This window comes from Labrus mixtus, chromosome 2 (assembly GCF_963584025.1).
Source record: "Labrus mixtus chromosome 2, fLabMix1.1, whole genome shotgun sequence".
In the NCBI taxonomy this organism is placed as follows: Eukaryota; Metazoa; Chordata; class Actinopteri; order Labriformes; family Labridae; genus Labrus; species Labrus mixtus.
This window is the reverse complement of record NC_083613.1, coordinates 26,507,614-26,526,676: the sequence shown is the minus strand read 5'-3', so window position 1 is coordinate 26,526,676 and position 19,063 is coordinate 26,507,614. Positions and strand designations below refer to the sequence as shown.

Here is a 19,063-nt window from a genome sequence, read left to right as displayed (position 1 = left end):
TATGATTTTACCTTATTTACATCTTTGAAATCGAAGTTTACGAGCAGACCCTGAAGCAGGCTGAACCCGCCTCCTGCAAGATGAATTTAAGTCGTCCAATCAGGAGCCACCAACTCCTCCAACGCTGATTGGTCACATACTCCGTCGTCACGGGTCGTTGTTACGTCTATTCTCGAAAGCATTAACGCACTTCTGTGCCGTTTCTAGGATTTAACGGAATGAGTTTACGCACCGGTGACAGGCTACTCTAAGTATTAAACGCAATGACATGAGCAAACCCCAGGAACTATCCAAGTCAAACACAAAACCTGCTACTTTGAGTTATTCAAGATGGTTTTAGAAACTATGTCAAGGATAATTAAAGTCCAGCTGCCAGCATACCTAAAAAGGCTTCCGCTACCGGAGACGATCACCGGGTTTGCAAGGTTAACAGGTAAACAAATATACACAGCAGAGTGTTGCACTTCTGTAGATACTGTGAAGATGACTTCTGAACTCACTGGGCACACTTACTGTATCTGCACATACTGTGGCTTTTTGTTAAGCTCACGACTAACGATAGTCTGCGAACAAAGAATCGGACATAGCCAGGTCGTGTAAGAACTGCAACCCTGTGTTATGTCCGTACGTGCTGACTAGATCACTTTTAAATCCTAAGTAACCATCGTTTGCTAAGTAATAGCAACCTCTAGCCTGAAAGTAGTGCTCGCCATGAGACTTCATTACAAAAATTGAAGTCTTGAGGGTACAAACTTTGATGACATTGATCATCAAATGTAATTAAAAGCCTGTCTTTTGATGTGTTATCTTGTCAGTCGCATTAATTGGTCATGTGATGTTACTGTATGTACGACACTAGTTCAGTTGGTTACACCATTAAGTGATGTACACATATTGCACAGTCTGATACAAAGATTAAACCAATATCAGCGTTTGCAACCTCTTCAGGTTTGACAAACCCAAGAGGTTAGGTACCAGGGTTAAGTATTTTTCGAGTATTTAAAAAAAATATATATATATACATCAAGTTAAAAGCAGAGAAAATACAACAAGTTTTAGCCTTCAATGGGAGAATTGTTGTTTATTCTTCTCTTACAGTATGTGTGATTTCTTTGGGTTTTGGACTCCTGGAAAGACGGCAAGTGTTGTGGTAAATAAATAACTTTGAATTTTAGGGTTTGGGAAACAGACACAATGACAAATCAAGAAAATGTTTCAATCCTTAAACATGGCAGACTTTCATCTTTTTTTTTCAAAGCATTGGATGATTTGCAGCATTTGCATTAAATTCGTAAAATCTATAATTTAGGGTTGCCAGGATACCAGTATTTTAAACCTTAATACAATGCCAGTAAAACTCAAATTATATCAATATCTTTTCGTGGGAGTGACAGTCCCACTTCTAGGCATCCAATAATGGTTAAATTTACGTTTAAACTACCAGGCAAAGTCTTCACACTGACAGTGACAATGTTACTATGCTCTCTCGCTCTCTCTCTCTTTCTCTAGTGGCAGATGTGTGGGTTAAATCATTTAACAGAAGATCTGTAATCTTTTTTTTTAAGCTTTTTACTTTTCCATACCATCGATGACTGCAGTGACGGAGATTATATTGTTTTAAAATGAGTGATATCATAAAGTATCATAGCATCAAAAATCTAAGAACCTTATTTAAGAAATATCAATGCAATATCCTCGAGTAATTGTCTGTTCTGATAGAGGAAATTCTGACCTTAAAATATAGCACAGTGACCCTTGATATACTTAATCCATAATAAATACAGATTCTTTATAAACCATTACAACATAATGAGCAGAAACAGCACTGCTACTGGATCCATACTTAGTCCTGGCAGGTTCTCCAACATGATGTTGTCATAGTCAAATAGAGAAACAGGGAAAGTTTGATGAGTGTATCTCTGACCACATCAAACATAACATTGGGAATGCTTGACATGCCTATTCATGTGTAGTTTAGTTCTTATCACATATTAGGATATTGTCATGCCTGTTTGGCTTAGATCAAAAGCTGATACATTAACATTTGTATATCCACACATAGAAGATAAAACAACTGCTGTTTAGGCACACGTGCAGAGTTGAAATACAGGAAAGCGAGCCACTGTGGCAACTGTTTCAGGAACAAAGTGAAAGTCCCTCTTTGAGATTATTGACCACGTCAACTTGACCTTTCAGCAAAACCCTTCGGAAAGTGTCGAGTGGAGCCTAAAAATAGCCCGAAAACGTAAAAAAATCTGAGCTAGCTCTGCAGGACTGAAATTCCTTGGTGGCGGTAACCATGCTATCTGAGTAGCTCCTCTCTGTGAGGCAGACAATCCCAAAAAAACGCGGATGGAAAATCTTAGTGTTGTGTGGTACTTTTAGTGTTGTGATACTTATAGGCTAGGCTTAAAGTCAAGAGAAGACAATATGATGGTGTCAGATGATGTAACATTCATTAAATCCTCCTGTACTTGGAATATAATTCCATACTGGAATTAAGGATAGTCATGTTCCAGTAGGCATCCAAATCCTTTGATTGAAAGTATTTTAATTGCCATAAGAGTATTAGGAAAAGTTCAAGGAGCCAGCTAAAAGTCTAATTACATAACCGTAGTTAATCCTCGCTGTGCTTCACTTGTCTGTCTCTCCATGTATGGTGGACTGTACGACGGGTCTTTCCTAAAGCTCTTTTCTTGGCTCAGTGTGGCATTTCCCCTGATAGCTGAGAAGAGACTCCTCAATGGTGATCACGCCTAGTAATGGAGCAGAAATGTAGACAAGAGGTGAGACAGTTACAGAGCGTCACCCTGCTGTCAGAGGACAAGGAGGAGAGGAGAGGGAGGTGTAGCAGAGGATAGACTACCTTATGTTTGTAATGTGTATTTAAGTGGAGTTCAACTGTAATAGACGTGAAAAACTACATCTTTGGGCTGTTTTAATACCTCAAATATGTCAGCGAACTTAGTATCTGTATAAATGATAACCAACGATAGATGCGTAACTTGGTGGAGGTAAGTTTTGCGACACAGTGAAGCTGTTAGTATGGCCTATCCAGATAGTTACCCTTACCCAAATATACATGTCATGTAATTGGGAAACCAGTTGTCCCACAACACTGAACCAGCTGTGGTGTGTACTGCGTAGAAATTTAAGTCTACCAAAGTTGTGAGAACTTGAAAAAAATAAAAATAAAAGTAGGCGTGTGGATTAAGGTAGAGCTGCAACCAAAGACTTTATTTATTGATCAATCTGTCTCTTGTCTTCTGGATTTACAACAATATGTTCAACCTGTGCCTAGCTGTAGTTCAGTAACATAAGACATGCCAGTGTTCAGTGTGTTTATTCCTCTCTGTTTGCTAACGTGTTGGGGATATATATATGTGTGATGTGTCTGCAGTATCTGAGTGGCTCCGGTTGCTGCCTCTCCTGGGTATCCTGGCTCTGCTCGGCTACCTGACCATCCGCCCATTCCTGCCCAAGAAGAAGAAGCAGAGAGACTGCCTGATCAACCTGAAGATCCAGAAAGAGAACCCAAAAGTGGTCAACGAGATAGACATCGAGGACCTGAACAGTGCAAATGTGTGTTACTGTCGCTGCTGGCGCTCCAAAACTGTAAGTCCACGGGTTATTTTCTGACCAACATAGTATGAATGGAAATATGAGTATTTTGTTTTCACTTGAGGGTAAAGGGGAGGCCGTTTTCTTCTTCTTCTTCTTCTTCTTCTTCTTCTTCTTCTTCTTCTGAGTATTGCTGATCAACTAATATGAAACTGTTTCCTGTTTTAGTTTCCTGTCTGTGACAAGTCACACTTAAAGCACAACGAGCTAACTGGAGACAACGTGGGACCGCTCATTCTCAAAAAGAAGATACTGTGATTGACCACTGATGGGTGCGTCCCTATCACCTCTCCAGATTATAGATTTCTTTTGCATTTCCTAATAGTTTGTACACTTTAATTCTTTCCAAGGATCTGGGTGTTGCCTTAGTGTCATGTTAGTGTTGGTCAGAAAATGGACTCCCAGTCTCTTTTTTTTGAAATGGTCCCCAACACACCTAAAATACAAGCTTCCTGTCTGTTTGTGTGAGAAAAAAAAAATGTATTTAACGTTCTTTCATGGCAATATGCAGTTCATTGTTCATTTTGTTTAGCAGAACAGCCTTTTTATGTGTCTGTAAGTTCCATTGGGTACAAACAATTGGGACCACTTTGGGGGGGGGGGGGGGGGTGGAGGGGGGGCATAATGGTTGTGACTTTATGAAGACTTTCAGTAAGCTAACTTAAAAAAAAAACCAACATTTCCCCAGTTAAATGGTTGTTATTTTTGGCTGAAGAGAGACCTTAAATGTTGGGGGGATAAAGCGGGGGATGTTATGCAGCAAAGGGTCGAGGTTGGATTCGAACCCACTGCTGCTGTGATGAGGAGTTTAGCCTCCATACAAGAGGTGCGCAACATAACCACTAGCCCCTGTAAATGGCCGTTTAAATGGAAAAGAAAAAAACCTAAATACTAGTAAAAAGCTGTTATCATTTTTTGTACTGTATTCCTTCTTTTCTGCAGTTATTAGAGTTTTTTCTTTGTCTTGTTTCAGGGACTCTGTGTGCCAAATATTAACATACTTTCAGGATGTGAAATACTCTCTTCTAAGTTATTCTGTGTGTATCGGAGGTTACTTATTTCTCTTCAGATGTACTTTGTTCAAAGCCTTTAATGTGTAAACATTTCAATCAACTGCACATTGAGTAATATCCAGTTATATCCAGTTTAGTGCATTACCTTGTTAATAAGGACATGTCATTGAATATGTTTTTGTCGCCTCTGTAATGTTATAATGGCTGTATATATTTGTCTTCTGCTGGATCTCTTCCCTTATCTTTCATCAGTGCTACTTTTAACCATAAATGGCCTTTATTGTCGTACCTGTTTTCATGTGGACGTCTTTGGATGAGTGCGTATGAAACATTTCTGCAGTTGAGAAGTAGAACATACAGTACAAGAGGTCGTAAGAGGTGTTTAACTCTCCAAGACAGGAGCTTAACTCCGTCCTTTATCTGTTGGGATTGTGAAAAACTAATCGCCTTGAGAGGAAATGATTTTCAATGAAAGAAAAGGAAAGCTACCTATTCATTTTTCTTTTAAGGAAAATGTGCATTCAGGTTCCTATTTCTACAGGAGGGTTTTGTTTTAGGCACTCCTTGTACAGTATTTACAACCTCAACAGGTTACAAACGTAAGACTCTTGTTGCTTGCTGCTCTGTGAGGCTGGTCTCTGTAGAGTCATCCACGCTAAAGCCTTTATGCTAACTTTAACATGCTCATAATTGTAATACTGCCAGGCTGTCGTTTAGCATACTGCTACTAGACAATACCAAAAACAAAGATTGATCCCCTAGGAAGCTTGAATATATTTTTAAAGATTTATTATGAGGTGTTTTATTGTAGAGACAGGACAGTGGAGTGAGTCGGACATTAGGGACAGAGAGGAGAATGTCATGTGGAAAAGGAACCACAGGTCGGCTTTGAGCCCGGGCCACCAGCTTTGAGGACTACAGCCTCTGTATACCACTCGGCCACTGGTGCCCCATGGAAACTTGTTTATTGTACAAAACTTGTGCCAATCCCCTCATAAAATGTCATAATATATCACTTAAGCTTGTTTGGGACACAATAGTAAGAATTATGGAATCCCCAAAGTCTATTGATTTAATCCTTAAAGTATTAATTTCATGATGTCATCACCATCCACATTACTATCCTAAGCGCCTCGGTGCTGGCTGTACTAAAACACACACAAAACTAAAAATGATGCTAACCTGAATAACAACAATATGGCAAGTGGAGCTGTATAAATAACTTTCCTAGTGATGGTTTATATTCTAATACTGATGAAGTTATCAAACACACAGACAGTGACTTGTCATGTTTTATCATTTATTTTAAAGAATATTTGGTAAAAAACTAATACTCAATCATGTTATTCTAACAACAAATAGTTGCTGACAAATATAAAAGATCATTTTAAATGTAAATAGATTTAAACAAATCAAAAAACATCTTCAGGTACACTGCATACTTCTGTAATAAAAAAAAAATCACGTGTGTAACAAACATGAAATCTCTATTTTCCAACATAATTCAACTACAAAAAGTAAGGTTTAAATAAATCTTTGAAATATGGACCTGATTCTTTTGAACATTCATTAGAATAAATGCAGACATTTTGCATGTAGAAGATAGGAGCTTCAGCAGCATTGTATATAAAGCTTTAAAAAAATGTAGTGTTTGGTTAAAGGAGCAATATGTAAGATATCTACTGACTTAAATCATAAACCTTACTAGATCATCAGACGTTAAGGAAACATGCTATGTTGAAGTGCTGGCTTTTCTGACAACAATGCAGCAGCCAGTATGTCCTTCTAAACTCGATTCTGATCCTGAATGGTCTGTATTTGTTTTGACCAGAGAAGGTAGGTGGTTTTAAGGCAACAACACAATTGTTTTAGACGCCCCTCAGTTTGCTGGATATGAGACTAGTTATCACAGCAAGTCGGCAGGTGTTGCAGCGATGGAAGCGGGCATGCCAACTGGTTCATGTACCAGATTCTACCAAGGGCTGCTAGCATTTCAAATTCAAATAACTTTATTTATCCGTTAGGAACGCCATTTGTGTGAAAGAGCATCAGTGCGCCTACAGCTAGACACAAAAACAACAGCAGAAACACACACATACAAGTGGCTCTATTAAAAGCATGATAAATAGGTCATAAATAATTGTTATAAGCGGTTAAAAGAGTGGTGTTAAAAATAAATAAGAAATAGATCATTTGTTCATGAGCCTGATGGATGTGGGCTCATGCTTGACATGGCATTAACTCATTAATTAATTAACTCATTAATCACGATTCATTAAGGCCTGACCTTCATGCATTTTTCTTAAAATCATGATTGATCACATGCTAGTTTGCCCTTTAAGCCTCCGCAGTGTCTCTCTGTAGTCATAGTGATAGTGATGTTTTTTTGTTTTTTTTTTTAAATGAAGAGAGGTAAGAGATGCAGAAGACCAGTGCACAGCTGGCTAAACACTGAAGCTTCCGGGTCAGGGTTGTGGCAACCTGCGTGCTTATTGGCTAGAGGGGCGAGAGAGCTCTCTCTCTCTCCAACATTTTGAATTTGGATTGCAGCACTCATTTTAAACCCTACGTGTCAGAGTTACATATTGCTCCTTTAAGAACCAACCCTGAGTCTTTGTAAACTACATGTACCCTTCTCATCACCAAGACACACCGCTAATACATACATAATCAAAAGAAACGCAAAAGAAACAACACAAACACAAAGCAGTTATTTTGAACTGAGTGCAAACACCTAAAAATGAAGCAGTAGTCTAATTTAAATCAAGGAAGCATTGCTACAGCGATTCCACCTTTTTGTCCAGACAAAGCATATTGTTTCCAACAATGTAATAAAACCATTCACCTTTACAAAAAAGTAACCTCTAATCATGCTGCACACTCATTATTAGATTAAACATTCATTTGACAGTGCAGCTGTGGGATGTGGGTCATTTGTTTGGAGCCTGAGGTCTGAAAACAAAACTTGCTATAAATACAGTGATTCATGTGTTCCTGCAGCATGGCAAACATTAAGAGCTGACTTACAAAAAGAGACACAGAGAGCCACTTGGTGGCTAAAGAAAAAACTCAAATGTCTGAGGTGTGAAAGCACACCTGAAGTCTTTTAAAAATGTTTGCTGTATGAAGACAGGGGACGTCAAAGCGTACTCTCATAGGTGACGGGACTTTCATTTTCATCTTCGGCTCCTGCTGCTGTGCCTGGAAAAATTCAGAGGATAGAGAGGCAAAAAGAAATGAGAAAAACTTCAGATTCTATAGTTAAAAAAAAAAAAAAAAAACTGCAGTGGAGAGTCCAATATTCTTGAACTGTAAAAGCAACAACGCCCACACTGTGTGAATGTAAAAGACATGAAAGCATGATTGACAGGGTAAATAGAGGCAACCTAAAGCTATGCAAATCCAACTCTACGCAACGGCTATTCACTACTCAAACACGACTACAAGGCCAGGTTTGACTGCAGTGTTCAAGTGTTGCATTCAGAACTTTACCTAAGAAAAAAGCTGATAAATTGGGTTTGACTCGCTCACCACAGGTTGAGTTCTTTGGTCTTTGTAGCAGGCGGGGTCCAGCGAGCCCTATGATAAGAGCTCCTATTGGAGCTGTGAGAAGGATGGCCAGCACAGCCACAGTTAGCACATCCATGCCGTACTTCTGCAGCTGCGGGTCGTTCCTGGTCCTGGCAGTGTCCAGAGCTGTGGAGCCTATAGCTGCCTAATGGAGGACAGAGGAAAAGGTGTTTCCTTTATGCTCACTCACACATGACATTCACCATCACCTTAAGGGGAGACTTTTAGTTGTGTTCTTAAAGGAAAAAATGTGCTACAAGATGACTTTCTAAACTGAAAGATGAGTAGAGCGCAAACACATATTTAAGAGTCGACATACCTGTACTGTGGCTTTGGGCATCCACGCCAGAGCGATGAACACTTTTTCCTTCATGGTAAAGCCCGCACACAGAACACAGACAAAAGTGAACAGGATACGAATCAGCAGGGCGATGAGCAGAGAGGCTATACCAAGACCTAGGTAGAAAAACAGACAAGAGACATAAAGGGGTGTCACACCATATAGTAACTGAAATATAACAGCTGTGAAGAAAACTCCCAAACTATTATGTCACCAGTTTTTCTCCCCAAAAAACTGAAAGCAAGATGTGGCACAGTAGAGTGGAAACAGAGTAAAAAGCAGTCTCGCTAGTGTGTGATAGTTTTTAAAATGCCCCTCCTTTGAAATGTAATGTAACTGTGTTTTGTCTGTTAGGCAATGCTAACGCAGCATGTTGATGTTCTGAAGGCAAGCCAAAAGATGATTTGGTAGTGAGGGCAAAACAACGAAAAGTAATTTGAAACAACAATGTGAAGTGATGTTTTCATTGCAGCTCTTCACAGAAATACATTTTTTCGTAGCACAAATATATATATATATATTTTAAGGAGATGTGTGAGATTTCAGACTGACAGGTTCTGTGAAACGAGTTCTGACACAAACTAAGGTTTAAATATTAGCTGGACACAAACAAGAGATAAAACTCTCCCGAGGGGGCTTATGTTTGACTACGCAAATATATTTACATCCTCACAGTCACATTTGAATGAGCGAGAACAGCCACCTCACTGGATTTATTTTTGAAGTGTTTGTGGTTGTCTCACCAACTGTATGTCCCTCCAACTCAGAGAGTCTGATCTCGGCTCCTATCAATCCGAAGAGTAGAGGCTGAAAAACGTCCCACGCCCACCCTACCACTTCTTCCACACGAGCCTTTAATGCAAACAAGACACGGAGAGAAGGGTCAGCGTGGACATGCAGCAGTGACGACGTTCAATCACTATTGTACTTATGAAATACTTTTAATCACACATTATAGAATGTACTTGCTTTTTGAGGTGAGCTAACTTCATTTTAGATTTAAAATACATGATCGGGAATATAAAAAAAGACTGTTATCACCTTTCCTGCACCCCAGCCGAGGCCAGCCAGGAATGCAAGCACCAGGGTGCAGAGGCCTCCAGAGCCAGGGAACCCGACCACTGCGCTGCCAAACACGGCAAAGACAGACAGGCCCAGCACTAAGAAGGATCGCTTCATTACTAAATGTTTCTAAGTGAGAAAGGAAAGGATTAGATACAGAAAGTCAAGAAATCTATAAACAGAAAAAGCTGCACAAAACAGTTTTAAGGTATCATGATGACATTTCATATATAGTGTTGAATGGTTTTTTTTCGGATTTTTTCTTGTTTGATATCCTTGCATATGTTTCTAATTACACAAGTCCAAAGAGTTGAGTTTGTCCTTTTATATCAGAAATGAGATGACTTGTTTCATTACACAGGCTGAGTGTCACGTGGTGTAAGGATGAGTAAGAAGTATTCAAACTGTCTACAGTAGTTGGAGGAGATGCAGTAAAAAAAAAAAAAAAAAAGTGTGCCTACCTGGTCAACACTGGGAAAGTACTGAATGAGGAAGCCAAGAATAATCCCAGCAACCATCCCACCAGCCACCTCCATCACACCTCTCATGAGGTTGTACCAAGTGGAGCCTGGAAGGATCAGCACAGTTTAAACATACAAAAGAAATTACATTTAGCCGAGTCATCGTCCTGTTTTATTTGGTGCTTTTAATGCAGTTAGGTGAATCCCTTTAGAGGTAAAACTGCAGCCATGTTGTCGATATGCATTGGCAAAAAAAACTAAAAACAGCACACTAACACCCTCTGCTGAGCTTCTAACAAACTACAGACGTAAAGAAAGAACTCGTTTCCTGTGTTGACCTCCACTGTAGGTCACTGAACTAGCTGCCACTCCCCTGGAGATAAGGTTGATTGTTGATTGTTGATTGTGTTTCAAATAAAAGAATATTGAATTCACCTCATCACCCACGGCACACAACGCCAACATCAACAGCCTCACCTGTGGCAAAGGCCATGCCCAAGCATGTGGTGAACCCCGTGATGGCAAGAATGTCGTCGAAGCTCCCCGCCGCCATCAGCAGGGTGGGGATGCCCTGCTCCACGCCGTAACCGTCCTTCTGCAGCTGCAGCATGGAGGGAACCACCACGGCCGGAGACACAGCGCCCAGCACAAAACTAGAATGTGGAGGATATGGGTCTTTGAGTAATGCAGACAAAGACGACATAAAGAAAAGACTTTGTAAAACTTTGGAGAGCATGTGCCCTTGATATGCTTGGAACACATTTTCTGAGCTGCAATTAAAGGCCCAATTTCCTTTTTTTTTCCAAACACAAACATTTTCTCTAAAATTTCAAAGACCCCCCCCCCCCAAAAAAAAAAAAAAAGACTTTTCAGATGGTTAATAGTGAAATATTTCTACTGGCTCCCATTGACCCTTCAACCACTGATAAGCATTGCATACAACAGCGGGAACCAACCATCAGAGTAGAAAGAGTGTCTCAAGTTCTATTTCAACCTCTGAAGGAACACAAATGCTGAGCAGCCTGAAATAAGCCAGAAAGGCTTACTAAGCTGTAATGTGATCTAGTGACAATCGAGGAGCAGTGTTTATCACATCTGCTTCATGGGAACATGTTCATTCATGTTGTTCCTACTGATCATTAAAGTTCAGCCTTGACTTTCTTGTTTCTATCTCCAGACATTCTCACTCATAGTATCTGCTTCACATGAGTGAACTGCTTCTGAAAACTCAAAAGTGGCTCACACAGCCCTTAAAGCAACAACAGGTCACTCTGTCACCTCAGTTAATACGTTTCAAAGTCGATCAAATAGTACAATAACTTTTAACAGGGAGAATGGCGTCTAGAAAAGTGAACGGCTTTATGGCACTAGTTCACACACCAGCCTTCAGCTAAAGGAAGGCTGTTAGCCTGTCTTATTACTGTTTGATAAAGTGGCTGAGGCTAAGAGACGGAAGAGGACGGTGACGGATGAAGAAGGGAAAAAGAGAGAGAGTGACCGAGCAACATGTTTCTTTGGCTTCTCAGAATGAATTTGCCGGTGCTCTGTGGAGGCGTGCTGTGCGAAACAATAGCAGAGGCTATCCGTATCTCCTTTCAAGTAAGGCTCCCAGTCCAAAATCACTTAAAATCACCCTTACTGCATTTACACTGCAAGGAAACAGGAAGCAAGTTTTGAGATTCTATAATGAAACCTTTATTTTTGTATCTTAGAGGAAGCGTTTCTTGATAGTCAAAAAGCCGCCCTCTGCTTGTCGACAAATGCACGCTGTCTATGAAGGGGATGCCTAAGAGCACTATGTGTGTTTTACAGCAGTGCAGTTTCAGTGAGACCTTCAGTGAGCGTTCAAGCGCAACAAACCAAATTCATATATAATGTTGCTTTAATGAAAAAAAAGGAGGAACTACTGATTTTCTTTCTGTTAGCAAATGAAAAGATGCCTCACCTAAAAGACACAAGGTTCGCATGAGATTCTAATTATTTCATACTAATGAATAAAAGGCTTTGTCATATGTCACACTCACGTCTCACCCTGTATATTTCCTGTTCTTTAACAGTTTAACCGCAAAGAATTGTTATGACATAATGTTGACTTTGAAAGTGTGGTGAAAGGAGAGTAGACGGAGTAGGCAATGCTGTAATTACCCGAGGATGAATCCCCAGACCCAGGGCAAGCCCATGAGGAAGTGAGAGACCAGCGCTACGGTGCATGCCTCTATGATGCAGGGCCCGGCTGCCACACGTGCACAGACGGCTTTCAGTTTCTTCAGAGCCTGAAACCACAAACATCATTCATGACTTGATACATGGTTGCAGAAAAATAAAGTTGTTCTTCAAAGCAAAAATATCACACATTAATCAGTGGATGGGCAGTAGCCACCATTCAAATTGTATTATTAATCGTTTTTTATGACTGAGGGTCAGGTTAGTTAAGCACATTTTGAAGATATCACTTGAGACTCTGTCCAGTTCTTTACTGAGATTTAAACGTTACAGAGAACTTGTGCAGTTAAAGATTTAACAGTAACTTAAAACATGATCAATAACAAAAAGAGAATAGCTTCAGCCCTGGTAATGACAAACAAACATATCTGGACTCTGTGGCGTACCGTGGGATCCAACCCTAAACCAGCTCTGGCCAGTATAACAGCCAGAGCGACGTTCCTCAGGGACGCAGACCACCTGAAGTCAATGTACACCCCATCTGTTATGACTGGGATGTTCCTCAGCAGGAAACCCATCAGCAGCATACCTGCAACACAGCAGAGGGCATGAGAGAGGAGAAATGATCCTTCAGGGCCGACACAGATTAAAGAACAAGAATCACAGAACAGATCTCCCCTCGCTCCCCCCCTTTTTTTTTTTTTAAACTTACAGCGCTCATGTTTGATGCCTGAGATACTGAGACTCACTGAGGGTGTGTTATACCACTAAAAACTCAACTTATTTCATCTATCTGTTAATTCAAATATCAGAGCATGCAACTTCTTTGAAAATGTTAGATTAAATGAGAAGACACAAGTTAATGACTTCATGTTTAGACATCTGGATGACCGATTTCTTCCACTATTATATCATCATGCAGAAAAAGGTGTAAAAAAAAATAAATAAATACAGAAATAAACACTGAGCTGGTAAATAAAATACTCTCTTCAGTTTTGTTCAAAGCAAATTCCAAGATCTGTCTTGATTGAACTTCAAACTACTTCTGGTTTGATTTAGTGACAAAGGAGTGGCTCCACTTCCCTGATTTGAATCTTGTTTTTGATGCAGCTGGAGGCTCATGGTCCTAATTTTAAGATTCAGAACTCAAGGAATTTCACTTTGTATTATAATTCAACTGTTGTCATTTCTAAATAGAGGACATTTTATCTATCGTATGGTCAAGGCTTTTGATTTTTACAAGGAAGTATTAAAAATTGCCTTTTACACATTGGAAGGCCATTCATTATCTTGCACAGTCTCCAACCCCTATAAAAATGTCATAGATACAATCATTAACAATCATATTGTAAACGTTAATAGCTAATAGAGACAAAAAATAATAAACAAAATGTTAAGCAAGTATCATGCTCGAACTGTTAATCATGAACTTCTTTTGTTACACTTCTGTGAATGAACATGCCCATGCCATAAACGTTTGCAATAATCATGAAGTCTGCATACAGATACATCCTGGATGGATGATTCAGAAATGGAAAACTATTTACTGTAATTCTGTTAAAACATGAAAAATCTTCTTTGACTTTGATTTTAGTGCAACTCCCTGTTCTGACATCGAAAAAAATCGTTCTTTGTACTGTACATACAGAAGGTTTCCCATCTGGATCTATCTGTAGGTAAGTGTACATTGTACTTTACACACAACACAACTTATAGGCACCGGGAGCAAACTGGAGACAGTCAGCTTTTTTTCTTTTTATGGTTGTTGCTGAGGCTAGCCTTTTAGGATCATTCTTGGGTGAAAGGTTTAGTAGAGAAAGAGAGAGAGTTTGGAAAACAGAAAGTAATGTAATGACAATACAAAGCACCAATCACCACCTAAACCTGCAATTTTGCTAAAGATGCTCCCTGATTGGTGCTGAAATGTACGACTGCTCCGTAAGGTGGTAAAGGACCAGCCATCACATCATCTAATTGTTTTGAGTAGGCATTTGCCTTATTTAATAAGCAGTTTTATTTCTAATGTAGTGTGGCAAAATATCCCCCTGGTGGAAACACGCGTGTCATTAAATATAAAATAAAGGCCTGTACAAGCACACACATTACATCTTCTTCCCAGCCTTACCCAGGAGTGGGGGGAACGGGGGAAGTTTTGGCAGCCGGATGAGAGCCACCACTTTCCCACCGATGAGCGAACAGATGAAGAGGATTGTGATGCCAAACAAGTTTCCCCCTGGAAGACATTCTTTCTCGGTGATGGACCACACCACTCCAAAGAGCACAGCTGCCAAAAGGACTGGAGGAGACACAGAGGACAGACATTAGATTGGATTGCCCTGGTTGATTTATTGCCATTTATGATGAACATGTTGCTGTACATATTTTGTTGTGCCATATCAGTCAACCTCTCAAACTTCTTAAAAAAGAAGGTAACTCTTAAGATCATATTGTCTCATAATAGAAACACAAGTATTATCAGTGAGAGAGTATTTAAAGGCATACTCATGTCATGTGCTGTTTTTCAATCTCGCGTGTATAAATGTCCGGGTCTGGGACTCACTGAGCCCAGTCTGAGTCTCTCTTGATTTACCTTTTGTAATGAGAGAGGCCAGAAGGCCTCTTGGTGGACATGGGCAAAATCTGTGGAGCAAGGGGCAGCAGACGACAGGGGGGTCCGTGTTGGTGCCAGCATCCACAACAGGGTTTCGAGGGAGAAAATATGTGGTCTCCTCTGTGACATTTGGACTGGAGCATCTCCGTACCACCACCTGGATCTGATTCACACTCAAGTGCTGGAAAAGGAGAATCAGGTCAGGAATGACGTTTGCCTCTGGGACATTATTTCTTTAAGATAAATGACCGTAAAGGCCACACATGAAGAAACAAGTATTTTTGCTTTCAAACTATTTTTTTTTAAATAACTGGTGCTTTTGCTTGTTTTGCTTTTTGTAACTATAGCCAGCAGTAATTACATACAAATGGCCTTTACTATGTAGGCCTTACTGAGCAGTCAAAATAAATTAATATCGTAGGCAGAACAACAGATCAAAAGGTTCAGACTGAATCAAATATTAACACATTCCTTATTGAATAATATAAAGGCAAGGCAACTTTATTTATGTAGCATATTTCATGCACAAAGGCGACTCAAAGGGCTTTACAACCGGGAAAGACTGATGGATGTCTCTGTCACCTTTTTATTTCCAAACTTCAATTGGTCTTTCGCCCTATCAGTATTGTTTAAACAAAGGTACGTCATACAGGGATCAGTTTCTTGGCGAATAATAAGATAAAATATGAACTTGCTCAAGAAGGTGATAACTGCAACAGAACAACTCCTTTGTTATACTGCTCGACTGAGTACTCTGGCTTAGTCTTTTGCTGTATTTTAATATATTTCGCACATTAGAATGTGAGCAACAAGTGATGAGCAAGTTATCTTAACGAGTAAAATCATTTACAAGCCTTGAGAACGGTAAATTAACAACACATCAGTATTAAAATGTCAGAATAAAAATAAGCTGGCTGACAGAAAAACAGAGCAACAAAACATCACCACTTCATTCATGTGTAGATTTAATCACATTAAATTTGCTGCCAGGCAAATAAACACATTTAAGTTTTTTATCGCAATGCTGAATCAAAATTACACCACAGTAAGTAGTTCAAAAGTTAGAAAAACTTTACCTCCACATTGTTTGGTGAGGGCAACGCAATCCTGTCCAAGAGTGGGCTGGGTGCTGGACTGGGTGCTGGACTTGGTGCTGGAGTGTGTACAGGGCTGGGCTCCGGGGTTGCAGGTTTGGGCTGAGTTTCCTCCATGGCAGTTGGCAGCAGTAATTCTAGTCCACTCTCTTCTCTTTCACAGTACATCAAGCCGATGGGTGGGGTTGGCCATGGATGGGCAGTTCCTTCACTTCTGGGTCTATTTTTCTAGCTTTGTCCGCAGGCTCCTGTCCATAACACAGATACACAATACAAAAATAAATTATTTACTTAAGTCATGAAATTTGGCATGAAATTTCTATTTTTTGTATTATTTCAACAAATACTGAATTGAATTTGAAAAAGAGGTGTTAAAGAGGGAAAGTAGAACAAACCAAAGGAAGCTTGGTGAGTGTGCCAGATGCAGTTTAAGTGGTAAAACATAAGCAAGTGAGGCGATATAAGGTCTAAAGGTTGGTATAAAATGTCTTGCCAGCACTTTTGAACACATGGCTGCAAGGAGTACCACACCTGTACTGTATCTGTAGTTTTAGTTTGAAGGTTATAACTTACAGTATTTACAGTAGTGGTGCTTTAGGAAGTGGTTATACTCTTAAATGTCCCTCCAAAGGTTTTTGTCTTTAAGTGACCCATCCAGCAGAGGATAGATTGCCTCTGTTATGAACAGTAACTTGTAAGACTACTCTTGTGTATTTAATTAGTGCATAGGATACTAGCCAATTAGAGACAGAGTAGGGAGGGTCATCCCTTCACCATCCTAAAAATTGCAGCACACTACTGAATATTGTAAACCAATCATTGGTGTGAATAAGAGGAGATTTAAAGTGGGTATACTCTATGGGGACTGAAAAATAAGTACTGCTACACCAGTGAGTATTTAGATAGATAGATAAATAGATAGATAGATACTTTATTGATCCCGAGGGAAATTCAAAGCATCCAGTAGCAGGTTACAAGACATGACATGAAACATTTGTTACAAATTAAGTCGCAAAAAAAAGCCGCAAAAACCGATCCCCCACCCCCTTCCCATACATATATTAACCCGAAAAAAGATTTAAAGAATACCCCTAGATGAATCAAACTTAAACTGTGCACTTAAAAATAGATCTATACAAGAAATGTACAATTGAGCCACGTCAAGCTTTGCTCCCACATCCATCAGGCTCGTGAACAAATCATCTATTTCTTATCTGTTTTTAAGCACACTCATTTAACTGCCTATAACAATTATTTATGACCTATTTATCATGCTTTTAATAGAGCCACTTGTATGTGTGTGTTCCTGCTGTTGTTTTTGTGTCGAGATGCTCTTTCACACAAATGAAGTTCCTAACGGATAAACAAAGTTATTTGAATTTGAATTGAACCCGTGCAGGGATAAAAAAAAAATATATATGCATAATTTAAAGCATGAAAAATATATATGCGTAATTTAAAGCATGAAAAATATATATGCGTAATTTAAAGCATGAAAAATATATATGCGTAATTTAAAGCATGAACCTATAAACAGTAGAAATCTGTAATTAGACCTGAATATAAAAAAAAATTTAAAAAAGTGTTGACCTTCTGAAGTTGTGTTGTTTATATATGTACGTATGTATATGTTTTAAAAAAGCAGATAGTGCAGAGTTATCAAAAACAGACATTAAATTAAATTAAATTAATAAATTTAAATTAAATTAAATTAAATTAAATTATAAATTAAATAACAGGCAGTGCAAACATTAAATTAAAAGGTGCTATTTAAGTAAATTGAGGTGATCATTAAAGTGTCCAACTAGAGGCTGACTCTTGGGACAGCTGTGCAGATGGGAAGTGGAAAAAAGGAAGATTTTAGTCCAAGTGTGTTTTAAGAAGTCTTTTACGTCTGTACAACACCTCACGGTTATGGCAGGGGGAAACAGGGAGCAGAGTGTACAATGAACATGTACCTGGGGAAATGAAACATGGCTGAGGACATAAAACAGCGAAGAGTAGTTTTATTAGGAGACAAATAAAAGAGGATATTGAGCTGGGTAACAGAATTACAGGAGGTAAGATGTGCTCCCCTGTCTCTTCTCACTTCAGGTGTGACAAACAAGGACACTGGCCACTGACAAAGTGACAAGACAATGAGCTAACTCTACTACAATGTTTTGACAGTCGCTCATGGCAACAGACGCTGGTTAATCCAACACTAATCAATGCTTACAGGTCGACCATATGGCACATGTAGCTAGCTTTAGATCAAGTACGTTACCGCGGATGCCAGGACAAGTAGGTTAGAGTTAACTAGCAAACTGCACACAATAAGCCGGTCCAACTTGGCATACAGGCATGGCTATCTACTCAAGCGAGGCAAACGTTAATGTTTACAGGTTCGAGTTGTGACGGCGTTTATCGTGAAACGTCACGGTCAAGAAGGCTAAATGATTTAGGCTAAGTGAAGAGGCAAAACAAACGCTGTCAGTGGACTAATTATCGGACTAACAACGTGTGCTCAGTAGCTACAGCTAACTAACATGTGTAATAATAATAATAATAACCAAACTCTTTATGAATGATTAAATATGAGAATCTATTTCACCTCAAACCAGGACCCACTAACTATAAACCCCCCGTTATGTAGAGGGGTGCTAATGTTGACTAAAGCCACCGGCAGCGTTACGTTAACGTCAACCACCGTGGACTACAGATAGACTCTAAGCGGTGAATAGACCCGGTTGACCACATCGATTGACTCCAGAGAGCAAAGCTGGGTCGCATTTGGCATTCTACTTTGACAGATTTTGAGGGACTAAATCAAATTTCGCAGAGAAGATCGCATTGTCCGATAATGGATTCATTGCCCAGGAGCTGTCAGTGAACGCAGCACGATAGCTGTATTGAGTGAAACAGCTACTGACACTCCCCGCAATGTAATATACAAACTCCCTTTTAAGAAAAAAAAAAAAGCAGCTCACCTCATAATGTAAACATTGTCATCTTCTCCTGTCAGCGGCAGCGTCTCTGACACGAGTCTTGTGGCAGATAGACCAGCTGGAGAATGGGGAATCAGGCGGATTAGTGATGTACGTCTAACGTGCACATGAGTGCTGCTGTGTTGGGGGGGGGGGGGGGGG

General features: G+C 39.6%; 2 protein-coding genes across 3 annotated transcripts; one reads left to right on the top strand and one right to left on the bottom strand.

Moving 5' to 3' along the window:
• Positions 1-225: 225 nt before the first annotated feature.
• cisd2 (CDGSH iron sulfur domain 2) lies at positions 226-4,922 on the top strand. The gene is made up of 3 exons (XM_061059490.1): positions 226-433; positions 3,401-3,615; positions 3,790-4,922. The coding sequence occupies exons 1-3, from the start codon at positions 331-333 to the stop codon at positions 3,877-3,879; spliced, it is 408 nt and encodes a 135-aa protein (XP_060915473.1). The 5' UTR covers positions 226-330; the 3' UTR covers positions 3,880-4,922.
• Positions 4,923-5,917: 995 nt separating this feature from the next.
• si:dkey-162b23.4 (sodium/hydrogen exchanger 9B2) lies at positions 5,918-19,013 on the bottom strand. 2 transcript variants are annotated; one of them, XM_061059423.1, is made up of 13 exons: positions 18,905-19,013; positions 15,918-16,183; positions 14,821-15,022; positions 14,356-14,526; positions 12,677-12,819; positions 12,213-12,340; positions 10,545-10,720; positions 10,068-10,174; positions 9,586-9,735; positions 9,288-9,396; positions 8,524-8,660; positions 8,127-8,349; positions 5,918-7,835 (listed from the first exon to the last, which is right to left on the bottom strand). In XM_061059423.1, the coding sequence occupies exons 2-13, from the start codon at positions 16,101-16,103 to the stop codon at positions 7,774-7,776; spliced, it is 1,794 nt and encodes a 597-aa protein (XP_060915406.1). In that variant the 5' UTR covers positions 16,104-16,183; positions 18,905-19,013; the 3' UTR covers positions 5,918-7,773. The 2 variants fall into 2 exon arrangements, with proteins under 2 accessions (XP_060915406.1, XP_060915414.1); XM_061059431.1 differs by having other exon boundaries at positions 8,166-8,349.
• Positions 19,014-19,063: the final 50 nt, after the last annotated feature.

Excerpts from the sequence above, each read along its gene's own strand:
- si:dkey-162b23.4 (XM_061059423.1), bottom strand. The coding sequence starts at position 16,103 with ATGTACTGTGAAAGAGAAGAGAGTGGACTAGAATTACTGCTGCCAACT. Across the intron at positions 12,341-12,676 it reads GTTTAGGGTTGGATCCCACG|GCTCTGAAGAAACTGAAAGC; the intron begins GTACGCCACAGA and ends TTGTGGTTTCAG. Across the intron at positions 10,175-10,544 it reads GGGCATGGCCTTTGCCACAG|GCTCCACTTGGTACAACCTC; the intron begins GTGAGGCTGTTG and ends TGATCCTTCCAG.
- cisd2 (XM_061059490.1), top strand. The coding sequence starts at position 331 with ATGGTTTTAGAAACTATGTCAAGGATAATTAAAGTCCAGCTGCCAGCA. Across the intron at positions 434-3,400 it reads CGGGTTTGCAAGGTTAACAG|TATCTGAGTGGCTCCGGTTG; the intron begins GTAAACAAATAT and ends ATGTGTCTGCAG. Across the intron at positions 3,616-3,789 it reads GCTGCTGGCGCTCCAAAACT|TTTCCTGTCTGTGACAAGTC; the intron begins GTAAGTCCACGG and ends TTCCTGTTTTAG.